Below are 23,561 nucleotides of genomic sequence, written 5' to 3' on the forward strand. Positions count from 1 at the left end.
TTTGGTAGTGGTATTTAAATTACAATAGCGTTCATTCTTTCTCTCCTTGCTGCTCGTTTCTCCCTCTCTCGCGCGCTTTCTATTTATATATATTTTTATTTATATGTATATATAATGTTGCACATAACCCAGTACTGGCTTAGTAATCTAGCTGTACAAAACATTATATATCGCTATTCTAGCATCTAGAGATTTGTCCTGTGAGGTTTGATGAATCGTGAGGTTCGTAACATGCGTCTGGATCTTATCGCTTCTTGTTCATTTTCTCTATTTTATTTGCTTTTTTCTCTTCCTTGTTTCGCCTTCCTCAACATAGCAAGAAAAAAAAGAAAAAAAAGAACATATCGTGGAACAGACTCTCAATGAGAATGTCCCATTATCTTGCTTTTCTAGTTTCCTTTATATCTATTCCGTTTGTCCTGCCAGTGCATTCTAATACGTTCGAATTTCATCTCGTCAGACAGTGAATGTTGTCGATTCCCCTCTGTCTCTTGTTCGCTTCTTATTGTGATTAAGTACATTAAAAAATACCGCGCTACTTCGCTCAGAATTAACCGGACCAAGCTATACATATATAGTATGTTCGGTGAAGCCAAGTATTATGTTTTATTGATTCTTTTTTTCATTTTTTTTCATTTACTTTATTTTTTCAGTATATTATCGTACCTTGTCTCGTTTTCTTTCTTCATTGTTACGCTTTCATCGCCGTAATCGTCGCGATTTGCGCGTGAAAAATTCTTTGTCTAAGCGTCTAACGTGCTGTGCGCGTCATACAAATAATCGCGACGAAAATCTATCTTAAACATCTATTATCTTTTATTATTTTTTTGTTTTCTCGCTCGTATCCTCTCGGTTCACCTTTTTCTCGTTCGACTTCGGCCAAATGCCGATCATTCGTTTATTACTCGCTATTATTCTCGTCGTATTTTCAAGCAATTGCGTGAACTGTATACATACAACATAACACACACAGAACACGTCGCGATTCGATCAATCGAAGAACCGCGACGCTAGTCTTTCGGTAAAACACACGTCTTCTCGACGAATCGACTCCGTTGCGCCGGTCGAGTCGTCATGCATACACGTTAAAATCGATACCGAGACGAATACACGATGCAGTCCTCTGTGCTTTTCTCTTACGTTGTAAATTACGAAGCAGTTTTACATTCTTTGTTGCGACAAGGGGGTTGATTCCTGTTAACGATCGAACTGTCGTGTATTCGTGTTTGACATCTTAATACAGTGATAAAAATTTAACGTGATGACAAATACGCGACGATGCTCGTAATCTTGCTCAACAAACCCACTCGTCAAGTGGAAATCATGAGAAAACATCGTAATACAACGAAACACTTCTGGTATTAACATTATAACATGTATCCTTCCTCCTAACAATCTCTCGGTGGAAGGATCCTTAAAACGCCTTAAATATTCTGCGATCAGATCTCTCGTCGAAACGGATAACAAATACAGCTGGAACACGCCATTGACTGTTTTATCCTTATATAATCAACAATGAAACCTTTCTCGCGGCGTGAACGATCGCGAGTTCCAAGTTCTCGCGATGGAGATTTCGAACACGTTTCGAAACATGCTCGATTACTATTATCCTCTGCCTATTCTCTTAACCTAATCTCCTTCCATGAACGTTCTACTCCTCTATACCTTCACATACTGTCAGCGTTATTTGATGCGAAGTCTTCTTTTTTCGACGAGCTTGGTGCGCGGCTAACGCCTTAACTGGAACATTGTGCTACTCGATTGGGCGGGTATGTGTGTGTGTGTAGAAGGTGGGTTGAAGTGTGGTGGAACGGGTTTTGGGACAGGGACGGGGAAGGCATTAGAGAGTTACTCGATTATTTTATTAAGAGTAATTAAGCTTGACGCCTCGGAGGTAAAGTCCAAGCGTTCGGACCGGGCTGAGCGTGGGGGGCAGGACGTCACAGTTGCTGATCTCTGCACGGTACCCAAATGTTCGGGCCTGACTGCTCGGCGATTACCTCCTTTACCTTCACGTAGATTTCTTCGGGCGTGTCACCTTGCACCACGGCTGCAACATAAAGATGGTTTCCATGTCAATAACTCAATCTTATAATTGTCATTGATTGCTCGTTGTGCCAATTAAATTATCGGACTTATCGACAAATGACTCGTTTCCGAGTTTCGTAATAAAACAGTCATTATATTATTGGAAATCACTTACCAGTAAAGTATTCTCCAAACTCTTGCTCCATCTTCAGTGCTCGTTCGTACGTTTTTTTCGCTTGCTCCTCGGTCATCCTCTTGTTCATTTCCCTTTAAATACGAATAATAGCTCGTTAAACTACACTTCAATTTTTTAACGAATCGCCGAAAGCATTGTCACTTACATAACTGACTCCACGGACTTCGGTTTAATGAAAATGGCGATGGGATACAGCTGCGCCACTTGTAACCTCTTGATGGCATTTCCGCTCACGTCAAGAATACAGTGTTTCCCCTATATTAGTCGTAAATGAAATTTTTATTAATTTGTAATATCAGACATCGTTATTTGGTTTTACGTGCGCATTGATATTTATGAATAATTTGCTTCCCCTTACCTTCTCAGCAACTTCTCGCACGGACGCCACGGACGTGCCGTATAGATTATCATTGTACTGTCCGGCCTCAATGAACAAGTGATTCTGAATATCCCTCTCCATCTGTTCCCTAGATGCGACGAAATGATAATCACGCCCGTCCACCTCGTACTCTCTTCTACTCCTCGTTGTATCTGAAGAAATAAGAAACGTCCAACCATCTCCATAAACTGACTTTATTATTGGCATAAGCAATTGATCAAACGAATCTTTGAAACTTTGTATATTTAATAAATACTAATCGTAACAATAAGTATGCGATTACACTGGAGTATTAACATAGGATATAGTAGCATTCGTGAAATTTCTTTTCACGCTTTACTAAATTTTTCGAAATATTTAAATTAAGATGAATTTCATGCACCAACAAATTTTCAACAATATGAATGACATAGGTAACATTGGTAGCAACAGAACGCAAATATGATATTTTGCAGAAATTAAACGTTATGATGTAGAATATTTCAATTTATTGCGACTGTCAGGGTAAAACATGTACGTTTTCAATGGTAGTCAAAGTGTTAACTTAAAAAGAAATATATTACAGTCGTAATGAGAGAACAAATTGTATCCGACGAACAATGTTCACGAAATCCGAAGAAATCTCGCGATTCGTGGAAGCAACGCGTGACCCAAATCGCCAGGCGGGCTAGATTAAACTTTGTTTCAACTCACGTGGCACACAGCTGCCGAATTTGTCCGGGAATTCCGAGATGAGGTCGTCGTTGATGCGGTCCTTGAGAGGACCGAGGATAATGACAGGTCGGGTATACTGTATGGTGAGCTGCTGGACTGCCTCGTACGACAGCACGTTTTCTTCGCTGCCTGTAATTTCCAGTATAAAGTACACTCGTATTTCCGTGACAACGGGGCTTGTGATAAAAAGCTTTTGTTATCATCGGTTAGATTGTTTGCACTCTTTCAAACAGCTAAGGGAAACAAATTAGTTTCTCTCTCGATTTAAGAAACTTTTGATCTATTCGGACGAGAGAGAACGACACGGTTGATTTTGAAATACTACTTTCGATTACAAGAAACTTTGATATAAGTAGATACAAGTATACATATAATTATATGCTGGTTATGAATAATACAGAAACGCGACCGGGAATGATTATTATACTTTGCTGTCCACCTCGAACGAGAAATGATCCATGCTTTAGCACCTAGGAAATCGAAGCAAGGTAAAAGGGACTAAAAAAGGTTGGTAAGCTGCCTAAACTTAGGCGATCGAAAACTATCAAGGTCGACGTGGCATTAGTTACGTGGCGACTATGCTAATACACTCGATGGCGATAGAGATCGTGTTTTATAATCGATCCTCTATACTACGTGATTACAACGATTTTAACACGATTACCAGAACGCATCGCTTCTCGTTGTTATCGACGCGGTTCTTTCAATTTTTATTGAATTTCCCTTGGTAAATGGTTGCAAACTTGAGCCTGGAACCTCTAAAATATGAATGTGTGATTGGAAATTTTAGAGAAGCGACGCGGTTTCTCGTACTCTACGTAAGGTTTCTGTGACTCTCGTTAAAAGTCTACACGAGGATAATTAGTATTACAGAGAAATCAAAATCGGCAGAAAAAATGGACAGACACAAAGCACGTCGCGACTGTCCCAATTGCGCTAAGTGTTTTCGGCGTTTGGTCAGTGCTCGTGAGCAAAGAGTGGTGAGAATTAAAAAACAGAGAAAAAGGCACAAAAATTAAAGAGAAAAACATAGAAAAGTAAAAAAGAAAACAAGAAACAATAATTGCTATTAAAAAAAAAGAGGATCCGCACGACGATCGAAACCGCGTTTCGATAGCCTGTTAGTCAAGGAATACCTAAATTGGTATCTGTTGTTCACTCCTGTTTTTTCACACACTATGACTCTTTTTTTCGTGTATTGTGCATCACTTACTACACTCGTCATTATTCTTATCGTCCTCCTGTTCCAGATAAACTAACGTCAGTTCCTCCATATAAGGCAGTTCGACACGATACAAAATTTCTCTACTCCCTGCGACGTAAGACAGATATCTTTTTATGAATGAAACAGGTAGAAGAAGCGCGCGGTGAAATGTGAGAGGAGATGAGAATGAAAGTGTAGTAACACTCAGACGAAACCCGCGGTCCCGTCTGCGTGAAATCGTTCCATGACAACGGATATTAGCTTCGAAGAAATCTAGCGAAGCTTTACACGTGGAGGACGTTTCATTCTATCGTATGCCGGCTTTTTCTCGTTTTACGATTGTTGAAGGGATGAAAGTTTGAAATGTAATTCTTTGTAAATGTCATGGATCATTGATGATTCGAGCGAGGTACAATTTGTTAATGCAGCAAGGGATGGTTATAGTGCTACTGATACTTTGAAATTTTATGACTCTATACAGAAATTTCGACTTGTTTACCCATTCCAGATGACCTAGTTCTAAACTTAAATTTTAAACTTAAATTCTTTAAGCTTACACATGCATCCCTTAACTTGAATCCTTCGTTTCCAAATTTTCAAACACTGAATTAGAGCTTCGAGACTTTTAACTTCAATTTCAAATAAATTGATACTTCATAATGTTACAGAATATATAAAAAAAAGAGAGAGAGAAAAGAAATAGAATATAATGAAGACTAAAACAAGAAAAAAGGTCCATTATTCCGCTAGTGAAATCAGTTCGATTGCTCGGCTCGTAGTTTCTCTTGGAAGTCGGTGGGTTCGTTAATCGACAATGCGGCGAGAGGCAGAACGCGGTATTCAAAAGTGACAACGCGCCACGACAAAAGGACGTTGTCGAACAATGCGTTCGTCCCGCGAACGGATCGTTATATCGCAGTAATGAACGTGTGCTTTGTTAATTGATGCGACCGAGATGAAACGAAGAGAACGAGGGGTTTGGGGTATGGAATGGTAGGGGGGAGGGGTCGGAATGCATAATGGGGACTGGAATGAAAGGCAAGCAGAGAGTAGGGGAACAAAAAGAAGATACAAATACGTATGTATATAGGAACGGATGAGACAGAAAGAGGTGGCAAAGTGAAGAGAGAAAGAGAGAGACGTGATTACCTTCGGTGTTAGTGTCGTCCTGGGTGTAGCACAGCATGAATGCTAAAACATAACAAGTTCAATATTTCAGTATACGTTGCGTACTAATAAGCGGCCGTTAATAATTGCTAGGATTAATTAAGCTTTAAGCATGAGCAATCATCTTCCCTACCGCGCGGGGCTAGCTCGAGCTTTTCGAATAGCCCTGATTGGCCCATCGTGATAGCTCGCACGATCTCTCGTTTTTCCGCGGTGCACGCGAGTTTCGCTCGTTACGTTTTATTCGCTTCGTTAAACTTATAAATTCACGGTGACTATTTATTAGTACCGGTGAAAATGTCAGTAAAAGGATCGAACATTCTATAAAGTAAAACGTTTTCAAGTCGTTCCGTTCACGATAGAGAAATGATGCAGCTACAGAGTTATAGATCGTGCTTTCACTGAGAATTCTAAAAGTAATTAGAATTCTAAGACCTACTTCTCTTGAAAATGGTGCCAAATATATCTTAACAGAGATTTGCTTCAGAACAATGAATATAGTATTTAATGATTTTCACGTAGGGATAACTTTCGTCATAAGTTCAATAAGTTTCACAATTTTCGTAAATAAAGTTTTCCACATACCAATCCTTTTGCACTCGCGCGACGATCGGAAGAAATTTGAACGAGCAACGTCAAAATTTCCGTTCATCATCGATCACTACACGTGCTGATATCTCTACAAGCATTCGAGGGTGGCTCTACCACTACCACGATCCACCATAAAAGGTTAGCCAGTTAGAAAGCGAGTCGAGTAAAGTGTCACAGTTTGCTCGATCGCGATGTTAGTGACCAAACGCATGATGCGAGTATAATTGGTGCAAGGATGAAGTTGCAGAGTGCTGGGCGCAAGCATAGAAAAGGATGTACGAAAGAAGAGACCTCCCGAGAAGCGTAACTAATTCACAGGGTCGCTGATATCGTTTCTGTCTTTCCTTGAAAAATCTTTCTTCTTTCTCGTCTTATCGATTCTTTTCGTATATTAATTTCTCGATATATTGATTTCTTCGTATTAAAAAACAAAATAGAAATGTACGTGCACGCGCGCTCGTGTGTTTTGTGTATGGTATAACGTATGTGTGTATGTGGGTGTATTATGTGATTGTATCTTGTTTCTTCTCGTTGACTAACTTGGAATACTTACGTGTAGGATCGTTTTCGTTCTCGGGTGTCGTGGGCGACCCTACACAAGCAGGCAAAAACAAAACACATGTCACGTTTTCACATGGTAAAAACACAAAAGCTCAATCGGAAGTTGGGCGTATTCGTCGTACTTGTCACGAATTACTAAATGACCTTAATTTGCCAACGCACCTCTAAACGGGCTTTCAGATTCGAAGAGATAGCGTTCCATTTATTTTACGCTTTTTCCGTTACGTTCCCGATACGATTCTTTCTTTTTCTTTCTTTTTTCGTCGAGTTGACTTTGGTGCATGTTTAATAAAAAGACTTTCTATGTTAATATCGGTCAATCAAAGGGAGTGAAAGTAAAAAAAATTAAAGAACGATCGAACGAAAGGGGAAACAATTGAGTTTATGAGTTTATGTTCGACAATTAATCTTTATCGAGGTCATCCATTCGATAGATTAAGTTGAAGAAGAAAAAAAAAGAAAAACATAAAAAATGACATAGAATCATCGTTGTAACAGGGGGATATCAAGACACATGTAAAGGTACTAATTATAAGTTCAAACATAATATGATCTAGATAATATATACATATATAGTGACTGAGAAATACGACGATAATTAAAAAAAATTTCACGTAAAAAAAACCACAATAGGTAATATATACGGGTCTGAACATGCACAGAACGTGCAGGATACGAATTGGTCATGTTTCAAGACACTCACGTTCCTGATCTGAACCATCTTCAGATTTGTCGTCCTTGCTCTTCATGAACGGGAACTTCCTACTGAATGAGAAGTTCTTCTTCTTTCTATCCAGTGTTGATTGCTGTGATAACAGAATTATATCTTCTTGTTAAACACTTTTCTTTTACATTATTTTTAATAAAAATGTCATAAAAATATTAAAAGAAATATCCATCTATATATTCTATTCTAATTTTAATATTTTCCTCCAATTTTTTTAATTTTGATTTGTAATCAATATATCGATACGATCCCGTCGTCCTTCTTCTTGATTTCACGCGCAGCCGATCGAACGAACTCACCTTGTCGAGGATGACTGGCATGTGGCCTTGGAATTTGACGGAACGATCCCTAGCGCGTTGCTTCCGTTCCCATCGTCTGCGTGACGGTATTATGCCGAGACCCTCCTCTTCGCCCTGAGGAGTCACTCTTCTGGCTTGCCACCATTCATCGTCGCTGGCATTCGTCACGTGTAGGATTTCACCGTAACGGAATGCCAAACCGCGGCTCGGCAGGCCGTCGTCCTTGTTAGGATCGTAGTCGAACAGCGCTCTGTGAAAGCGGATGGAAGTCATTTACGGTGTATTCGTGATTCTTTCGTTTAAGACTTCCATCTTTACTTATATTGACTTAACTTATAATAGCACTACCGTTAAGAGATGTAGGTTTGCCTTTGGCTATACGTGCTTTGAATCTTGGCGAGCGAATTATTTGAGAAGAAAAGCTTCGACTCTATCTAAAAATATACGAAGAATCTCTGAACTCACAACTACAGTTCGAATTTTTATTTCATTGCCAAGATTCGTTGAAGGATTTTAAATGTTACGAACGTGTGGGGAATGTTAATAGTGGCTTTTTTAATAAATGAAATTACCCAGTAATCTGAAAGATTATACGTCTGTGGCGATAGTAAAAATACGAATGTCCGTAGTTATAAGTTAAATTGATATCATTATCTATAGTTCCTATTAGTCCTACCTAACGTAAAGCGATTTCTTTTGCGAGGTCCTCATGAGGGTGCCTGTCATCAAATTCTGCTGAGAGATCTGTTGTTTAAGATCATGGATCTTAGCCTCGAATCTGTTGTAATCTTCAGGCTTATACTGCACCACGATCGTCACTGTCTGCCCGGTACCCTGGATACAAATATTACAAAAATTATAATTACTAAATACGATCGAATCAATTACGACTGGTACAGTTTCGTTCATTTCTTTGTTCGGAGATGACAATTCTTAAAATATATCAAAAAATTTGGAAGTATTTCTAGAATTCGATGATCGAACTCGATAATAATCGAACACGAATATTTAGTAAGAAATATAGGAGATGCTTTGAAGATACCTTAAGGGCCGCGGCGGCCTCTTCATGGGTGGCTGTCCGAAGATTAATGCCATTGACACTGAGTATCTGATCGCCGCGACGTAGTTCACCGCTGAGGTCGGCGGGACCTCCGGCTAGGATGAAGGAAATAAAAATTCCCTCGCCATCTTCGCCACCGACAATATTGAAACCCAGGCCGGAGGAACCTTTGTTGAGCACGACCGTACGTACCTCTCTGTAAAAATAAAAGGTGCTATTTAATTATCACATTCAATTTACCTTAGTCGTTCACTACTTCCGATTATCATGTAAGTCATTTAAGGGTCACGTTGACCAACTTCAAAGTAAGAGAATTCCTAAAGACCAACTTCAAAACTAAATTGAAAAGTATAGAAAAGTGATGATTTTGCGGACAAAGTTTTTTAAATTCATCTCAGAATTTACCAGTGTGTGTGTCATCTTCTTGCAATGAATGAATTTGCACAAGTAAGTCATAAGTTGTATACTTATGTAATGAAATTAACAAATAAACAAAAAGTGGAGTTGATTAGTTTGATTTTAATCGACTTCTTTAGATACAATGGTAGAATCTCTTTATCTGTCAGTAATGTACATATGTTATTTGTACATATATATCGTTCTCTAACTTTCGCGAAAAAAAACATATCTTTTCTTTATTGAGAAATACTTCTCATTTTGAATGAAAGAGGCAACACGAGTTTCAAGCCGCTCTTTTCCTCCAGTTAAAGGGTAAAAGTTTTTTCATTACGGACTCAAATAATATCGAGTTCTTAAAGTGTGTCGCCGGTCATTAATTGCTTCGCATCTCGTAGTATTTTTAATTAAAGTCATTAGTTTAGAAGAACAAGCCGTGCGCGTTACAGTAGCTCTTCAAACTATTGCATACAAGCATGATCGCGACACGACTGATCTCGAGGTGTACTTTCCCAATAAAACACTTGAAATCATTATATAATTCCAATATATCTGATGAATTCATAGATTAAATAAATCGCGAATATCAGGTTAAGAACGAATGAAACGAACAATTCAAAGGGAGAAATTCAATTTATTTTCTTCCCCTTCTTCTGCTTATTTTCTTGTTGAAAAAATACATATGTATATAAATATATACGAAAGTCCTTGTACATTCTACAGAAGAGTCATTTTTATTCAAATAAAGTGATATAAAGTTTTATTGCGAAAATGTTGGACATTCTGCCAAGATGACTAAACACTATTTTATTATTATTTTATATATTAACAAATAATTGTGTTATAATAATAGATAATAACTATTCATTAGTTAATGGAGGATTTTATGGGTGGATATTAACATATAAACCAAAAATAAAGCAACTTTTTGTCGTTATCGCGTAGAATTCCGTTGTGAAATTTTGTAGTATTTTATTTGAATAAAAATAACCTTTCTATATGGCGAGTGAAAACCTGTTCACAATACAATTATCCTGGAGAACGTACTAATTTTCTATTCAAATTTTGCAGCATTTTATTCGAGGAACAGAGAGTTTAATTAAGATCGACGAGGCTAATCGCAAGACAGGTAAATCTCACTCGACCATCCATTCTCGTTACGAACACACTGGATGTGAAGAAAAGAGGAAACGCGAAATTCCTTGCTCTGGTCGAGAGTTCTGAAAGCTTAGGCAGTTAATCACCACGCAGTCGGAATCGAGTTCCTGTAGGCGTCTCTCTGTCGCGGAACACACAATTCCCGCGTCGACAGACGGAACACGAAACAATTTGTGAACGGAACCTCGTTTCTCCACCTGGTCGATGCATTGTGTGTTGGATGACGCGATTTTAAAGGCCCAGACACGTACAGGGGCTCGTTTGTCAATATTCTGTGTTTGAGCTACCAGTTTATATCAATTGCATTGATATTCGCGCTTGAATCGAATTGGTATAAACGAGGAGTGGTAACACGCATAAAGAAACCGTATTACCATGAATAATGTAATAAAGTAATAAAAATTCCTGTGTAGAACGAAGAGAGAGAAATTGTTATTATTATTATTAGTATTACTACACTTAATTTGAAATCGTGTGGTTTAATAATCCAATTTGTCTTGGATTTAACTAAAAATACTTTTAATTCTTTAGGTTTAGGTTAACTACAAGTCGGAATTCTTAAATAGAATTACTTTATCGCAATCTATCCCGCTAGACTAATTAATTTTCATGGCATTAATATGCGTAGGTAAATATATCTTTTCATATATCATAGACAAATTGGGTCATTTATGTCTGTTTACCGCTCTGTGCTTTAAGAAAATCTGAAAAAATCACAGACAATTAACAATGCTTTTACTACGTTATAGAATCGTTTCTTAATTCAAATGCTTGAAACTTTCTTCGTTAAAAATAAAATTCGAATGCAAGAATTCTAATTTAATTTGGATTGTCAATGTCTCAGTTTGTTTATGGATTATTAATTTGTCTCAAAAAGTTATACCAATATTATTGTTTAATTATTTCTGTAGCGGCACATGAGCTGGAGGACAATTCGAATCATGTTGTTGTTTTGCCTCGGAGTATCAATATCGTTAGGATACACGTAATGTAATAATAAATAAACTCCGGGTAAAACAATGTCGCCGCTACGTGCAACCGTCAAACAAAGACGAATTTAAATTTTCCGGTACTCCCCTGACCAGTATAAATAAACGAACGCGATCGCAAGGCGAGCAGTTTTATCAGTCTCAGTCTCGAGCAATCTTATTAGCGATCTATGTACAGTCTTTAGCGAATCAGTTTGTACCAAGCGTCTTAGTGAACATTCTTTGTATTTATTAATTATTTTAAATACACTTGACGGTTTTAACATCGAGTTATCTCGTCATTTAAACCTCACAATCAACCATTCAGCACATTTCTAATCACATCTCCACAATTACTCCAATTTTCCTTGTCTTACGAAGAACGACTTCTTATGTATATACACAATTCCTTCTCCCTTTAAAAATTAAAAAAACATTTTTATAATTCAACATCAAGACAGTAAATTATGTATACCACTAAATATAACCGTTTCAAAGGGTGACTTTAGAGCGTACGCAGCTACGTCAATCACCACGCGAACACGGGTATCACGTTGTCTCGAGATTGCTGTACAAATCCCTCTCTCTTCGTAGCAGAGGCCAGCAGATTTCCGGAAATATTCCACGATGTGCATAATACGCATTCACGTGACAGAATTCGTAGACAGGCGAAATTATCGCGTTAATTAAGGTTCAAATTGAAATTCGATCGTTTCAGATCGGCCGTGCAGCAGAGCTCGAGTATCTGTCGCTACGAACAAGCCAAGGACTCGCGAAAATGATAAGTAGTCGAGAACATATGTCGTCGTCTCAAAGATTTCTATGCATCCTACAGACTCGAGTTTCGTGAAAATGGATCTTACATACGATGTCTTTCAGCTTACTCCTATTTCGCTCCTCATCATGCTGGAGGGTCCATTGTAGTTGTTCGAGAGAGATTTGTTGCTTCGTGACTGGTATCATGCGATAGGCATGGTATGATATGTATGATAGTATGATAGTATCTTAGCATTCGTGAGATTGAGTATGGAATAGCTTGCATATCGCACGAGCTGGTATTCGAGGCAATAGTCATTTGAAAATGTGTTGCTTGATTGTTACAATTACAGTTCATTATTCGTCTCGAATATACAGACTCAGCGTTATTAAGTTTAATTAATTAAAAATTGTCTCAGTTCAATTTTATTCCGGTACGCGATTTTGTTAGAGTTGCTATTTCCTAAATTTCAAGATATTTAGGATTTTATGTAGAATTACTATTTTCTTAATTGCTATAAATCAATTGTGACATCGTCGAAATCGAATTTGTGATTGAAAAAAAATTTCCAAAATTGAGTTCGACAAAGTGTAAGTCATCCGAATTCCACTGTCACAACCAGAGAATTCACAATATTGGTTAGCTGATTCGAGAGACGTCCGTAATCAAGTTCTACAACCAGATACTATCGACAGAATTGGGGTTGAGTGTTCGCGACACATCGTCTAACACAGATTCGAGACCATCGATATTCACTCGTATCACTGTATGCCCAACAGCACTACAACACTGTAGTGATACAGCAATATAAAATAGCACTTATTGTTAATTCGATTTCTTGGCCAACTTTTGTTTCAAAATAATATTTGTTCAGATTCTTTACAAATGAGAAATTCACGATTCACAACTTGGAAGCCGCGTAAAGGCATTAACGTTGCAGCGAAGTCAACAAACCACCAAGCCATAAGGCTTTCACAACTGCAGCTCGGTGCTTGACGTTTCCTGGCATAAAGCTCATCAACGAACACTTTGTAAATATTCTACGGTTAAATGTCATAGAACTAAAAATGCCGGGAGGCACGAGCGGAGTGTAATCGCTGGCTGCATGAGTCGCGAAACCTCGAATCACATGCTGGCAACTGGATAGCCCTAATTAAAGCTGCGCCCGCAAAAATCTCAACGAACCACGAATTTTCGCGAAACTCAAGAGAGACGCGAGTAGTTCTACACTCTATTGCCGAGGGAAAATGCTCAGTATTCTAATTAAGATCTCAACATTTTCGAGTCTATTCAGCCACGGCTTATTGCTTTACGAGAGTAGCTCTACCATATCTCAGAGCCAATTGAACTTTGCATAAAAAATCTAGGATTAATCGTCTTTCCTTTCTACGAGTTCCACTGTCCTATTCCTCTCTTTGTCTTTACGTTTGCCCAAAGGAAGGATTTCATCCCTGAAAGGTTGATTTTCATTCCGTTTCAGTGGAGCCACTCAACGCACCAACTTCTCGCTTGCGTTAACAAAGACCTCAAATTAGTGGTCGGCCGGTGCAGCTGCGTTTCCAGGACTCTATTAAGGTCACGTCGCAATGCACACGTCGGATAAACTGAGGGGCGATACAGTGCACTAGCGGTGCTGAATTTAATACGAGTTTTGGAAGCTCAGTGTTCATTCGACAATCATCTAAAGTCCATTTTTGTATTATACTTTATTAGGTTTATTAGACTGATCGACTGGTGCTTGTTCGAATAATTTCATTGATTATTAAGAAGTTTTATGGAACGATGAACATTGTTAGAGAAGCTTCAACGTATCCTTGTGTTGGCGGGAAATGACTGACATTAACGGGGGACCAGTTAGGAGGCAAAAGAAAAAAAATGAGAGAGAGAGAGAGAGAGAAACGGCCGCAGTGCAAGTCGGTAACGATTATTCCATAGAGCAACTATATTTAGCCGGTACCACAGCAAAGCACGAAATGTCAATACGTTGCGTGGTGTACCATACATTATCGCACAACAAGAGTTTGAAACTGCTGAAACTGTTGAATGTCTGGCATGTTTTATTCTCTTTCATTTAGAAACTTATTTTGAATAGGTATATGCTAAATAAGCACACATAAAGGGATTACATGTTCTCATAAAAGGTATCCTGATAAATATGCAATAATGTGTTCTTAGTGGCTGGATTCACTTTTTTATAATAGTCGAAAGAACAACCATTCAGTTGCTTTTCAAACGATTTAAAGAGATATGCAAGCTTTGTGCGACATTTCATTAGAAACTTCTGCAACTCTGGTGATCACAGTCACGGTCGAGGACCCGACTGATCATGAAATATTTATACAACAACGTTGACCAAGAGTACGATTTCATGGTTAATTGACCGTTCACAAGAACGGCCAGCCTATCGTCCTGCTAATTCATGAATGACTTCATTTCGTTAGCTCGACACGAGGACTACCTCGAGAACGTCGGCTTTAAACAGTGACGCTTCGTACCCACCGAAAGCTTGTCCTTCGATCCAAAATGACCACATCGTCGTTGCAACCCCTGTGGAATGCAGCTTGACGACAATCTACGGAGCTGAAACTTCGATAGGCGTGCATAGTGGCTTTTATTAAAAATTGTAATCCGAGCCTCTTTATTGCGTCATTACTTGAAATGAAAAATGGCTTCATTTGAGAGGTTGGGATTGTAAAGGAAGAAATGTATTCCTTTGAAGTCTCAATTTAAAAGCAGCTCTGTTATCAAGTTTCTGGGTTTTGTCAGAGATCCCACATAAAATGACGACACATTCCGAATAATAACCAACATATTAGGAAACTCGAGTTGCTTCTATGTTATAAAAGAACATAGAAGCAATTTGTATTCTTTCCGAGAATGCAAATGTTTATCCTTATAAACTGTTCAGAATATATGAATAATAAACTTATTTATATTAAACTAAGACTATGCCTTCGATTCTTAAAATATATATTAAAAACAGTTTCAATCTCTCCTCGAATTTCAATTTCATCTGTTCAAATATCCTTGACACGCAATACAAAAGTACCTTTAAGCTATTAATAGATCCTCGAATGAAAATACCTATCACCTATTTTTGCTTCATTCCACGCTCGATCTGTCCTCGATTAATCGATCTCGGTCTACAAAAATAATTTTCCACAAGAATACCTGCCTCGAAAAATTTCTGTGGAATGTGTATACCCGTTTAATTCGTGGATAGAGACGTCACTGGCGCACGCGAGTTTCAGCTGATCCAAGCTTACCTGCGCAATGCGTCCAAAACTGCGATACATGCACGTTTTGCACGCACCTGTTCGACGCGGTTCCGCAGTGTCGCGGTTCCGCAGTGACGCGATTAAAGCCGGAAACAGAAATGTCACTGGGTCAAGAGGTTTCGATTCCAATTCGAATTCAATTCAATTTCGTTTCTTAAAACTCCGTCGGTTCTATTGCATGGATTCTACATATTGATCAAATAAAAAAATATCTACGCGTTCATCTTACAGACGCTTCTAAAGCGTTCGAACAATAAACGAACACGAGAGTTGCTTTCTCTGGATTCATTTCTCTATCCTTTTCACGAATCGATAATTTGTTAGCAGTCTGACCAATTATTGGGTTAATCAGCCAGCGTGGCAATTTACATTAATCATTTGTACGTCATGGCCCAGCGAACGTTTGTGGGTCAAGTGAGCCGCGCAACTTTCGACTCGACGGTGCAAAATTCACCTCAAACTTCATGAATAGTTTCCAATGATGTTCAGAATAGTTCTCCGTGAAATAAACTTAATTTATAATTCTTATTAATGTTACACGACACTGAGCTTTCCTTGAAGATACGTCGATGAAAGAACAAGAATCGGACGTCGAGGGAACGTCAAGAGAAAGTGCCAATGCAATGACGATCCTCAACCCGAGTGGATGCAACGTCACGGAAGCACTTTCATTAAATTACACGTACTTGCTGGTAGTGTGGCTGATTTATGGTATGGAAGCTTGTAAGAAAAGCAAGATCAGCACGATCACGTAAAGCATAGAAACGAGGCATATCATCGGTGCACACGATCCAGCTGTCAGCAGCTGCTCACCTCGAATTACTTTCGTAAACGAGCACTGGTCACTCATCCGATTCAGTCAGCAGCAGCTGACCAATCGACGATTTTCCATTGAAAAACGCACACCGTGTTCAAAAAGCTGCGCACAGCGCGTCGCGCGACGCACGCTGCGCTTGTGCGTGTTCGCAACTGCGACGCACCTGTTTCCTTGGCAGTGACGTAACACAAATCCTGGCCAGGGGTTCCTCGATTCAGACGTCTCCACTAAAACTATCTTCGGCCGTAAACAGGAAGACACGGTAAAAACGACGCGATACTCGACGACCAAGTTCGAGTCGTGAAGAACTCGCGAGAGGATCCTGCGACAAACACGATTCCGTCTCAAACACGTCCCGACGTCGAGGGCGTCGCGACGGATTAAAGGCCGCATAGGTGGCCGCCGTGTCGCCATGCGCCGCGCCACCAAGCCGGCCTCCGCGGGCTATCATCAGATCGATAGAAATAAGCTGACTCTCGTATGCTTCCACCACTCTCGCCACCGTCAGCCACCGATCCCTCTACAATAATCCACCCCTTAATTCCTACTCAACTTTTCCCCTGTCGTGGAAACGGGGCCAAACGGAGGGAAGTTTTCGCGGGAGGGCTGCCACCCCTCGCACTTTCCGTTTTTCCATACGTCTAGAGCTTCCGATGTTTTGTCTCGTTTTTAGGGTGGTTTATTTTAGGCTGCTAGATTTGGGAGGGTGAGACGAGGGCGATTAGAGAGAGTCTTCCGTAATTGGAGAGTTGATAATCATAATGGCGTTACTCAGCCTGTTGCATGTTTCCATGAAATAATATTTATTACTATAAAAAATTGGTTATATTTTTTCAAATTATGAAAACGTATCGTGGTAGAGAATAAAGTAATTCTCAAAATTTTCATTTACACGATTACGATTGTCAATTAATTTGTGGAATTTATGGGTAGAAAATTATTTGAATATCTAGACAACTAAATTAATGTCTGCGCAATTCTGATAATGTGATTGGGGAAAACGGAGAATTTACAAAAAAAAAAAAAGAAAAAAAAAAGGAGAAAATGAGTTGCGTTTGTTCGACTTGATTACCGAATTGTATATTTTGCAAATTTTCGTTTAGTCATTGTATCGTATCGAATGAATGATCGTCTGCTGATTCAGCATAGTAATGAAACAATACTTGTCACTGAATATGATTAACATATCACATAGGTGTCTTTCTTCGTCTTTACAGAAACCACTCGTGATCCACAACAGGATACAATCGTGTTTTTCAGAAAATTCAGTATACTCTGGATTAATGAACATAGTAAAAAAGTCTGTTCGTACAAGACAGCTATTGAATGTACGCGCCAATGAATAGACACACTTGACCGACATTTTGACGGAATAACCTCATATGCATCTACATTCGCCCGCTTCAATGACGAACTCTAAGACAAGCGTGTATAGGATTTGTACAGGCGTGGATCGCAGTTAATTGCAACGGCGAATGTAATCGCTGACCAGCCTTGCGAGAATGGAAATTTCACTCGAACGTATCGCTCCTTCCATTGACCTATTTGCACACCGCACCATATGTCGCGCATCCGCGTCCGTGTGTTTCAAATATACATACATCATCTGGTTTTCCAAAAGTTTCTCGTCGTGCGCGATATTCCTGAAATATTTTTGAAAACCGAACGTTGTTTGCTCATAACTGCATTATAGAATAGCACTATCGCAATAGATGTGAAAACTTCGCTACTTAATACGCGAAACCTTCGCTTTTTTTTTTTTTTTTTTTTTGTAAAAATTTGATACTGCAAATTGTTAATTTGAAATTCAGAGTTTGTGATTTTATAGATATCGAATAATTTAGTTTTACTGCAAAATGTGCAGTTTTTTTTTTTTTTTTTGCGAAACGATTATCTTTTATAATTTTCTAATTAATTTTTCTAAATTTCATCTAAGAGGCAACGAAGAACGCATCGAATGACGAGGCGTTAGCGAAACATGTCGAGCAAAAGACGTTTAATATCGGGATCAAAATGTCAGCCTGGAGACCTCGTATTATCAGGCAAACACTGGAACACGCTTCAGGGGGATAAAAGCTCACGAGGCGTTCCACGTGATCACGTTCCTGATCTATCTCAAATCTCGTCAAGGAATCACGATTCCCCATCAATATGCTGATAAACGAAGGAAGTCTCCGTTAGTGATAATACAGGGATAAACATTTAGAATGCTAATAGTGCAAGCTTTCACCGATAAAGTAATAAAACATCTGCAAGTATTATATTATACAAATTACTCGACGATCATCTATAGTATAATATAAACAATTTTTCCATGTTACTCTACATACAAAAAATTAAAGAAAAGAACTCCAAAGATCTTTAAGATATAATATATTCCAATGTAATAAAAATTTTTACGATAACTTTTAAAAACTCGTACAGTATTCGATTTCTCAACAAAAATTCTCAACAAACTTCGAGGGAACACAGATTGTTGGACATTATCTTCAATCAGCCACGCGTTAATGGCGCTCCTTGAAATTATCTTAGGAAATCCGGGGAATCCGGAGACATTTGAACCCGGTTGCCTAGCTTTCGTTGAAATTAAAAGTACCGACGAATGTGAGCCGGCAGACTGTACGCCGTACTTCGGGAAAATGGAGAATTACCGTCGAAACAAACTTGTCATTTCATTAAGCAAATGAAAAGGTTCCGCTTTACAAGCGTCGTCCTTCCGGATTACGTTCGACCGGCCGTTTGTGTATTCGTTTAATTAAAAGCATTGCCCAGGTGGACCCGACGATGGTGCCGTCAGTCGACGAACTTTAATCAAGCTAGACTTGACCCAAAAACGTTGAAACAGCGCAACACTAGAGTCACGGCCGTGAAGAGCAAGGTGTGTCATGCCGACCGTGCTTTTTGTTAAAAGCACGCTCTACTTGGACAGCCTACTACCGCATCCTTGAGCCTCCTTCGACAAACTATCATTTCTTCCGGATCCCCTTCTCTCTCTTTCTATTGCTCTTTTCTTTTCCGTTCCGCAGACATTGAAACGCACTTAGCGACACGTATGAAATGAACATGTGATGATATCGCGAGGGAAGAGTTAAAATAGACATAGGGGTTGGACGCACGCGAGGTCGGCCATTTCCGGTGGTAGGTGCTTTGTTAATTGTGGAAAACCCTTGACCTTGTCCTCTTGGACACGTGTATACAGACGTCTATTTCGACTAAAATGGAAATAGGAGAATACAACTATGTCGTAGATTAAACGTACAAGTTTATGTTTGAAAATGTTAATTTCGCTTTTCTTTATTTTTCTTTGTATTTTTTTATCGTTGTACAAGTTACAACTGGCTCTTGACCGTAACAATCGATTTTCGTTGGTTGATTATTTGCAAATTTTCATGTATCTATGGGAAATTTAGAAGTGTAAAAATGCATAGAACGTACGATGTACACGATATACAAAAATATATAAACTATGCAAAGTATAATATATATTATGATGTATAATGAAACAAATCATCGCTTAGGTTTCACTTGTTTAATTGTTTTTATAAGAATGTCAATTTGCACAAATTTCCTCAGTATACTGATTATGCATGGTGAAACTCGACTAAATAGATGGTATCAACTTCATCCAACGCATAGTTTGACGGAAGAAGCCTGTTTAGATTTTGTGTCAAGATTTCGCAAAAAATATAGCTACTTTATTTTCTAGACGCGTGAAGTTTCGTAATTTCGTATAATTGGTGGAGATTGACAAACAGCTAGGAGAGAATTTTATTTTTTGCTGTCGAACCACGGAAATAATTTGATCACGTTTTACACGACAAACTGCGGAAGACGTCTGCCAGCCAGAAGATGGAAATAGACCTGAAAATTCGAGTTCCGTGCCAGTTTCAAGACTTTAATAGGATTACGAGCGGTATATCTTGAAGTTCGGCAACGAAATACTTCGACGATCACCGTCCCCAAGGTATGTCTACAAAAACTTCTTCCTGGTTGTGTGTAAATTATATCGATTAAAAATCGTGTTTTAAAAATCTTTGAACCAAGATTAAAACGATATACGTTGATCTAATTTCCATTTCGATTTTTTAAATTTTTTCTCGTTGACTTTTGTATTTAAAAAAAGGTATGTTGATCTTTAAACTATATTACACAGAGATGATTTGCAACGATATTGGAAGAAATTTTTGTAATATCGAGAAAAGATATATACGTTTGTGTGTAGAAACGAACAAAAAAAAAATGTTATCAATTTAAATAAATGAAAAGATATTTCCCAAACATCACCGGCGGATTTAATTAAAAATTTTGGAAACGGAAAAAAGAGAAAGACTGAGCGTACACATGGAACGAATGAAAAAAGTGCGCAAAAAAGAGTGAAAGGATTCATCACGTATTGAATATATTGCGAAGATATAACTATGAAACGTGGAATTTCGCCACGACAAACAGAGAGAGACTCTAATGAACTGTGATTACGACTAAATTGATCGCAACAGATGGGCGTAAGTGAATTAAAATATAACTACGACTTCTCGTTCCGTTTATATGGTTCTTTAATAGGAAAAGTATTAAAATACATGCGAAATGTAAAGAATACCGCGAACAAAGATATTCGATATCTATTGTGATATAACGACTGTATTTATCACGGAGCAAGAATTCGGATTGGAAATTTAAATCGTAGACACAACAAAATCGAGTTAAAAAGTATATAAACCCCTACGTTTCGTTTCATCGATCACGAATAAAAAAAACGTGTGACATTTATCGTACGAAGAGTGTATAACGTAAAATGGACTAAACGAGGGCGAGACAGATGGGGATAGAAGAAACGAAGAACATAAATTCGAGTCTGTTTTTACCCGCGTGGAATCGTTGATAGAAGTAACGCCCCCTAAAATCCAACCTAAAATCCTCTCTTGTCTACCCTCGTCCGAGGCTTTACGCAACATTTGAAATGTTTCCTCGATTAAGATGATTCACGTTTCTTCCCGGGTTTCTGATCTGCATGTTTATAACAGACATTTCATTCTCGTTTGTTATACGCTTTAGTAGATCCTTTCGTTACGAATTAAACGGAACAGGAAATATCTTCTGAAACTTCCTAATACTTTAAGCTATTACAGGCTTACTTTTATTTAATTAACTTATTTTATTTCCTTTCATTAACTAACACTTAGTTCGTAAATAAATAAAAAAAGAAATAATAAATGGGAAAATAATATTAAAATTTCTATTAAAGAAACAAAAAGATCTACGGATATTGTGATTTATATTTTTGATTAAAAATTTGTTAGAAATATGGTAGTATATGCCTTTTCTATTACTACAAGTTTACTATCTTTTTATGGATATGGAAGGATATAGTTTTGATCCAAAGTGGAATGTTTTACGAGTAAAAGCTCGTGAATGTAGACATTTTCCAGTCCAAGGATCTCGGAATAAAAGACTTCTTTTCATGGTCACCGATGTCGTAAGTACTAGCTTTGTCGATGTGGAACGGTGTCTCGAATCCCATAAAATCACGACCGTAACCTTAAGCGAGATTAGGGGACCGAGTTCCCGCATTTTTCTTTCCTTTTGCGATCCAGGGCAAATATTTGCGCCTGACCTGGGTCAACCGATTCTCGTATTGAATAGGATATATAGCTATTACCTCAAGTTTTTCTACCCAGAGATATTTTTTTAAGAAACTTAGCTTTATCATTATTTATCACTCTTTCACTTTTTTATTTTATTCATATCTGATCATCTTGATATGACGTCACAATATGGCATTCCGTTGTTTGCAAGTATCGATTAATAAATCCCCTCTCTTTTTAATGCTTACGTAATTTTGTTGTATTATCCTTCTAAACGTGATGAAAGAAGAGGATCAGGAATTTTCTGATGCGTCACGAAATGCCCCGTAATATAGGAAATTCTCAAGTTTAGCTATATTTAGAAATTTAGTCAGTAGTCTATGAATATTCGTTTGACTTCAAAGAAGTCAGACAGAAATGTTCCGTACTTTATTCTTTTTCTACATAACTCAAGTATCGTGTCCCAAGAAGAATAAAGTCAAATCTGACTGATTCAATTGAACCAATGAAACTTAATCCGCGATGGTCATTCAAAGGGTCCAACGAAACAATAAACGTTAAATAGCCGTCAATAGACCAGAACGTAACGTTAACGAACGGTTTGAGAGACAAGCGTCTCGTTGACGATTCAGCTGTTAAATCGTTTGATCTCGTTTTTGTTAGGGAGTTAGATTCGAAACGCTGAGAAAATTTCACGGCGTGACACGCATCGATTGGTCTTCTTCGAAGTGGTATTGCTTCGAGTATCTAGGTTAAACGGTTGCCCGTGAAAGGAGAATGATTATTAGAGGTGAATTTTCTCAACAGTACATCGATCGGAGATCATTACCGGCCCTCGCGTCATGTAACTCGAATCTTCTGCAATTATTTCGCGACAGCAAGGACAATTTCACCCGGTTTCCTTTGGACGAGGAATCTAGAAAGCGCGTCATTATACTTTATTGTGTTCATGAATCGCGGTTAATCTCGTGAAACTGTGCTGCTATACCAGGCCGAAAATCCGAAATCAGAGTCAAACGTTTCAAATTCAAAATTCTTAAAACTCGCGAATTAAAAGTTGTTTATATTTAAAAGATCGCAAATTCAAAATCTAAGAATCTAAACGCTCAAAATTTAGAGGTTCAGAAGTTGAAAAATTTAAATTTGAGCAAAGGGTATCTGGTTAGATTTAATGACAATTATATAATCAGTCTGACCCAAGTCTTACGCATAAATCTATGATGGTCCAATGAAATTTCAAGCTCCAAAGCGATATTTTTCGAATTTTCACAGAAACTATTGTATAACGAGTTTTAAACGGTATCCTAGATAACTGATGCCAACTTGAAAGCGACGTTTAACCCCGGTATTACGTCTGCAATCCCAGAGAAAAAGGGTACTTTCGGCAAGGACGTAAAATCTCGATCCAATATCGGCGATCCAGAAAGCCTGATTCAGAATTCGCCCTGAAATCGCGCGTAATTTCTCAACTTGACACAGCTTTCCCCGAACGTCGATCAGTCCGGTAAAAACAACGCGTGACACGTGTAAGATGGGTTAACGACTGCTCAGCGGTTAGCAAGAAAACGTCGCTTCGCGAGCAATTACGATGGCACGAAAATGGTTGCCGTAGCATCCCTTCCGGGGACTAGACTCGCGGAAACCATTTCGTTCTAATTTGTTGCAAATAAAAACTGTAT

The 23,561-nt window shown here is 38.4% G+C and overlaps 1 protein-coding gene across 23 annotated transcripts in view; it reads right to left on the minus strand.

The window, feature by feature from the left end:
• Positions 1–582: 582 nt before the first annotated feature.
• LOC122573521 (disks large 1 tumor suppressor protein) overlaps positions 583–23,561 on the minus strand; it is a 533,282-nt gene continuing 510,303 nt past the window's right edge. For 16 of the 23 annotated variants that reach the window (XM_043739984.1, XM_043739982.1, XM_043739987.1 and 13 more), the window contains 12 exons: positions 8,909–9,122; positions 8,543–8,700; positions 7,867–8,116; positions 7,544–7,646; positions 6,833–6,871; positions 5,671–5,712; positions 4,531–4,629; positions 3,297–3,446; positions 2,583–2,755; positions 2,370–2,479; positions 2,204–2,295; positions 583–2,050 (listed from right to left, as the gene is read on the minus strand). In XM_043739984.1, the coding sequence (XP_043595919.1) occupies positions 1,941–2,050; positions 2,204–2,295; positions 2,370–2,479; positions 2,583–2,755; positions 3,297–3,446; positions 4,531–4,629; positions 5,671–5,712; positions 6,833–6,871; positions 7,544–7,646; positions 7,867–8,116; positions 8,543–8,700; positions 8,909–9,122 (1,540 nt within the window). In that variant the 3' untranslated portion in view covers positions 583–1,940. The remainder of the gene's footprint in view (positions 2,051–2,203; positions 2,296–2,369; positions 2,480–2,582; positions 2,756–3,296; positions 3,447–4,530; positions 4,630–5,670; positions 5,713–6,832; positions 6,872–7,543; positions 7,647–7,866; positions 8,117–8,542; positions 8,701–8,908; positions 9,123–23,561) is intronic. The other 7 variants (XM_043739995.1, XM_043739975.1, XM_043739996.1 and 4 more) reach the window with 5 other exon arrangements.

This window comes from Bombus pyrosoma, linkage group LG12 (assembly GCF_014825855.1).
Source record: "Bombus pyrosoma isolate SC7728 linkage group LG12, ASM1482585v1, whole genome shotgun sequence".
Taxonomy (NCBI): Eukaryota; Metazoa; Arthropoda; class Insecta; order Hymenoptera; family Apidae; genus Bombus; species Bombus pyrosoma.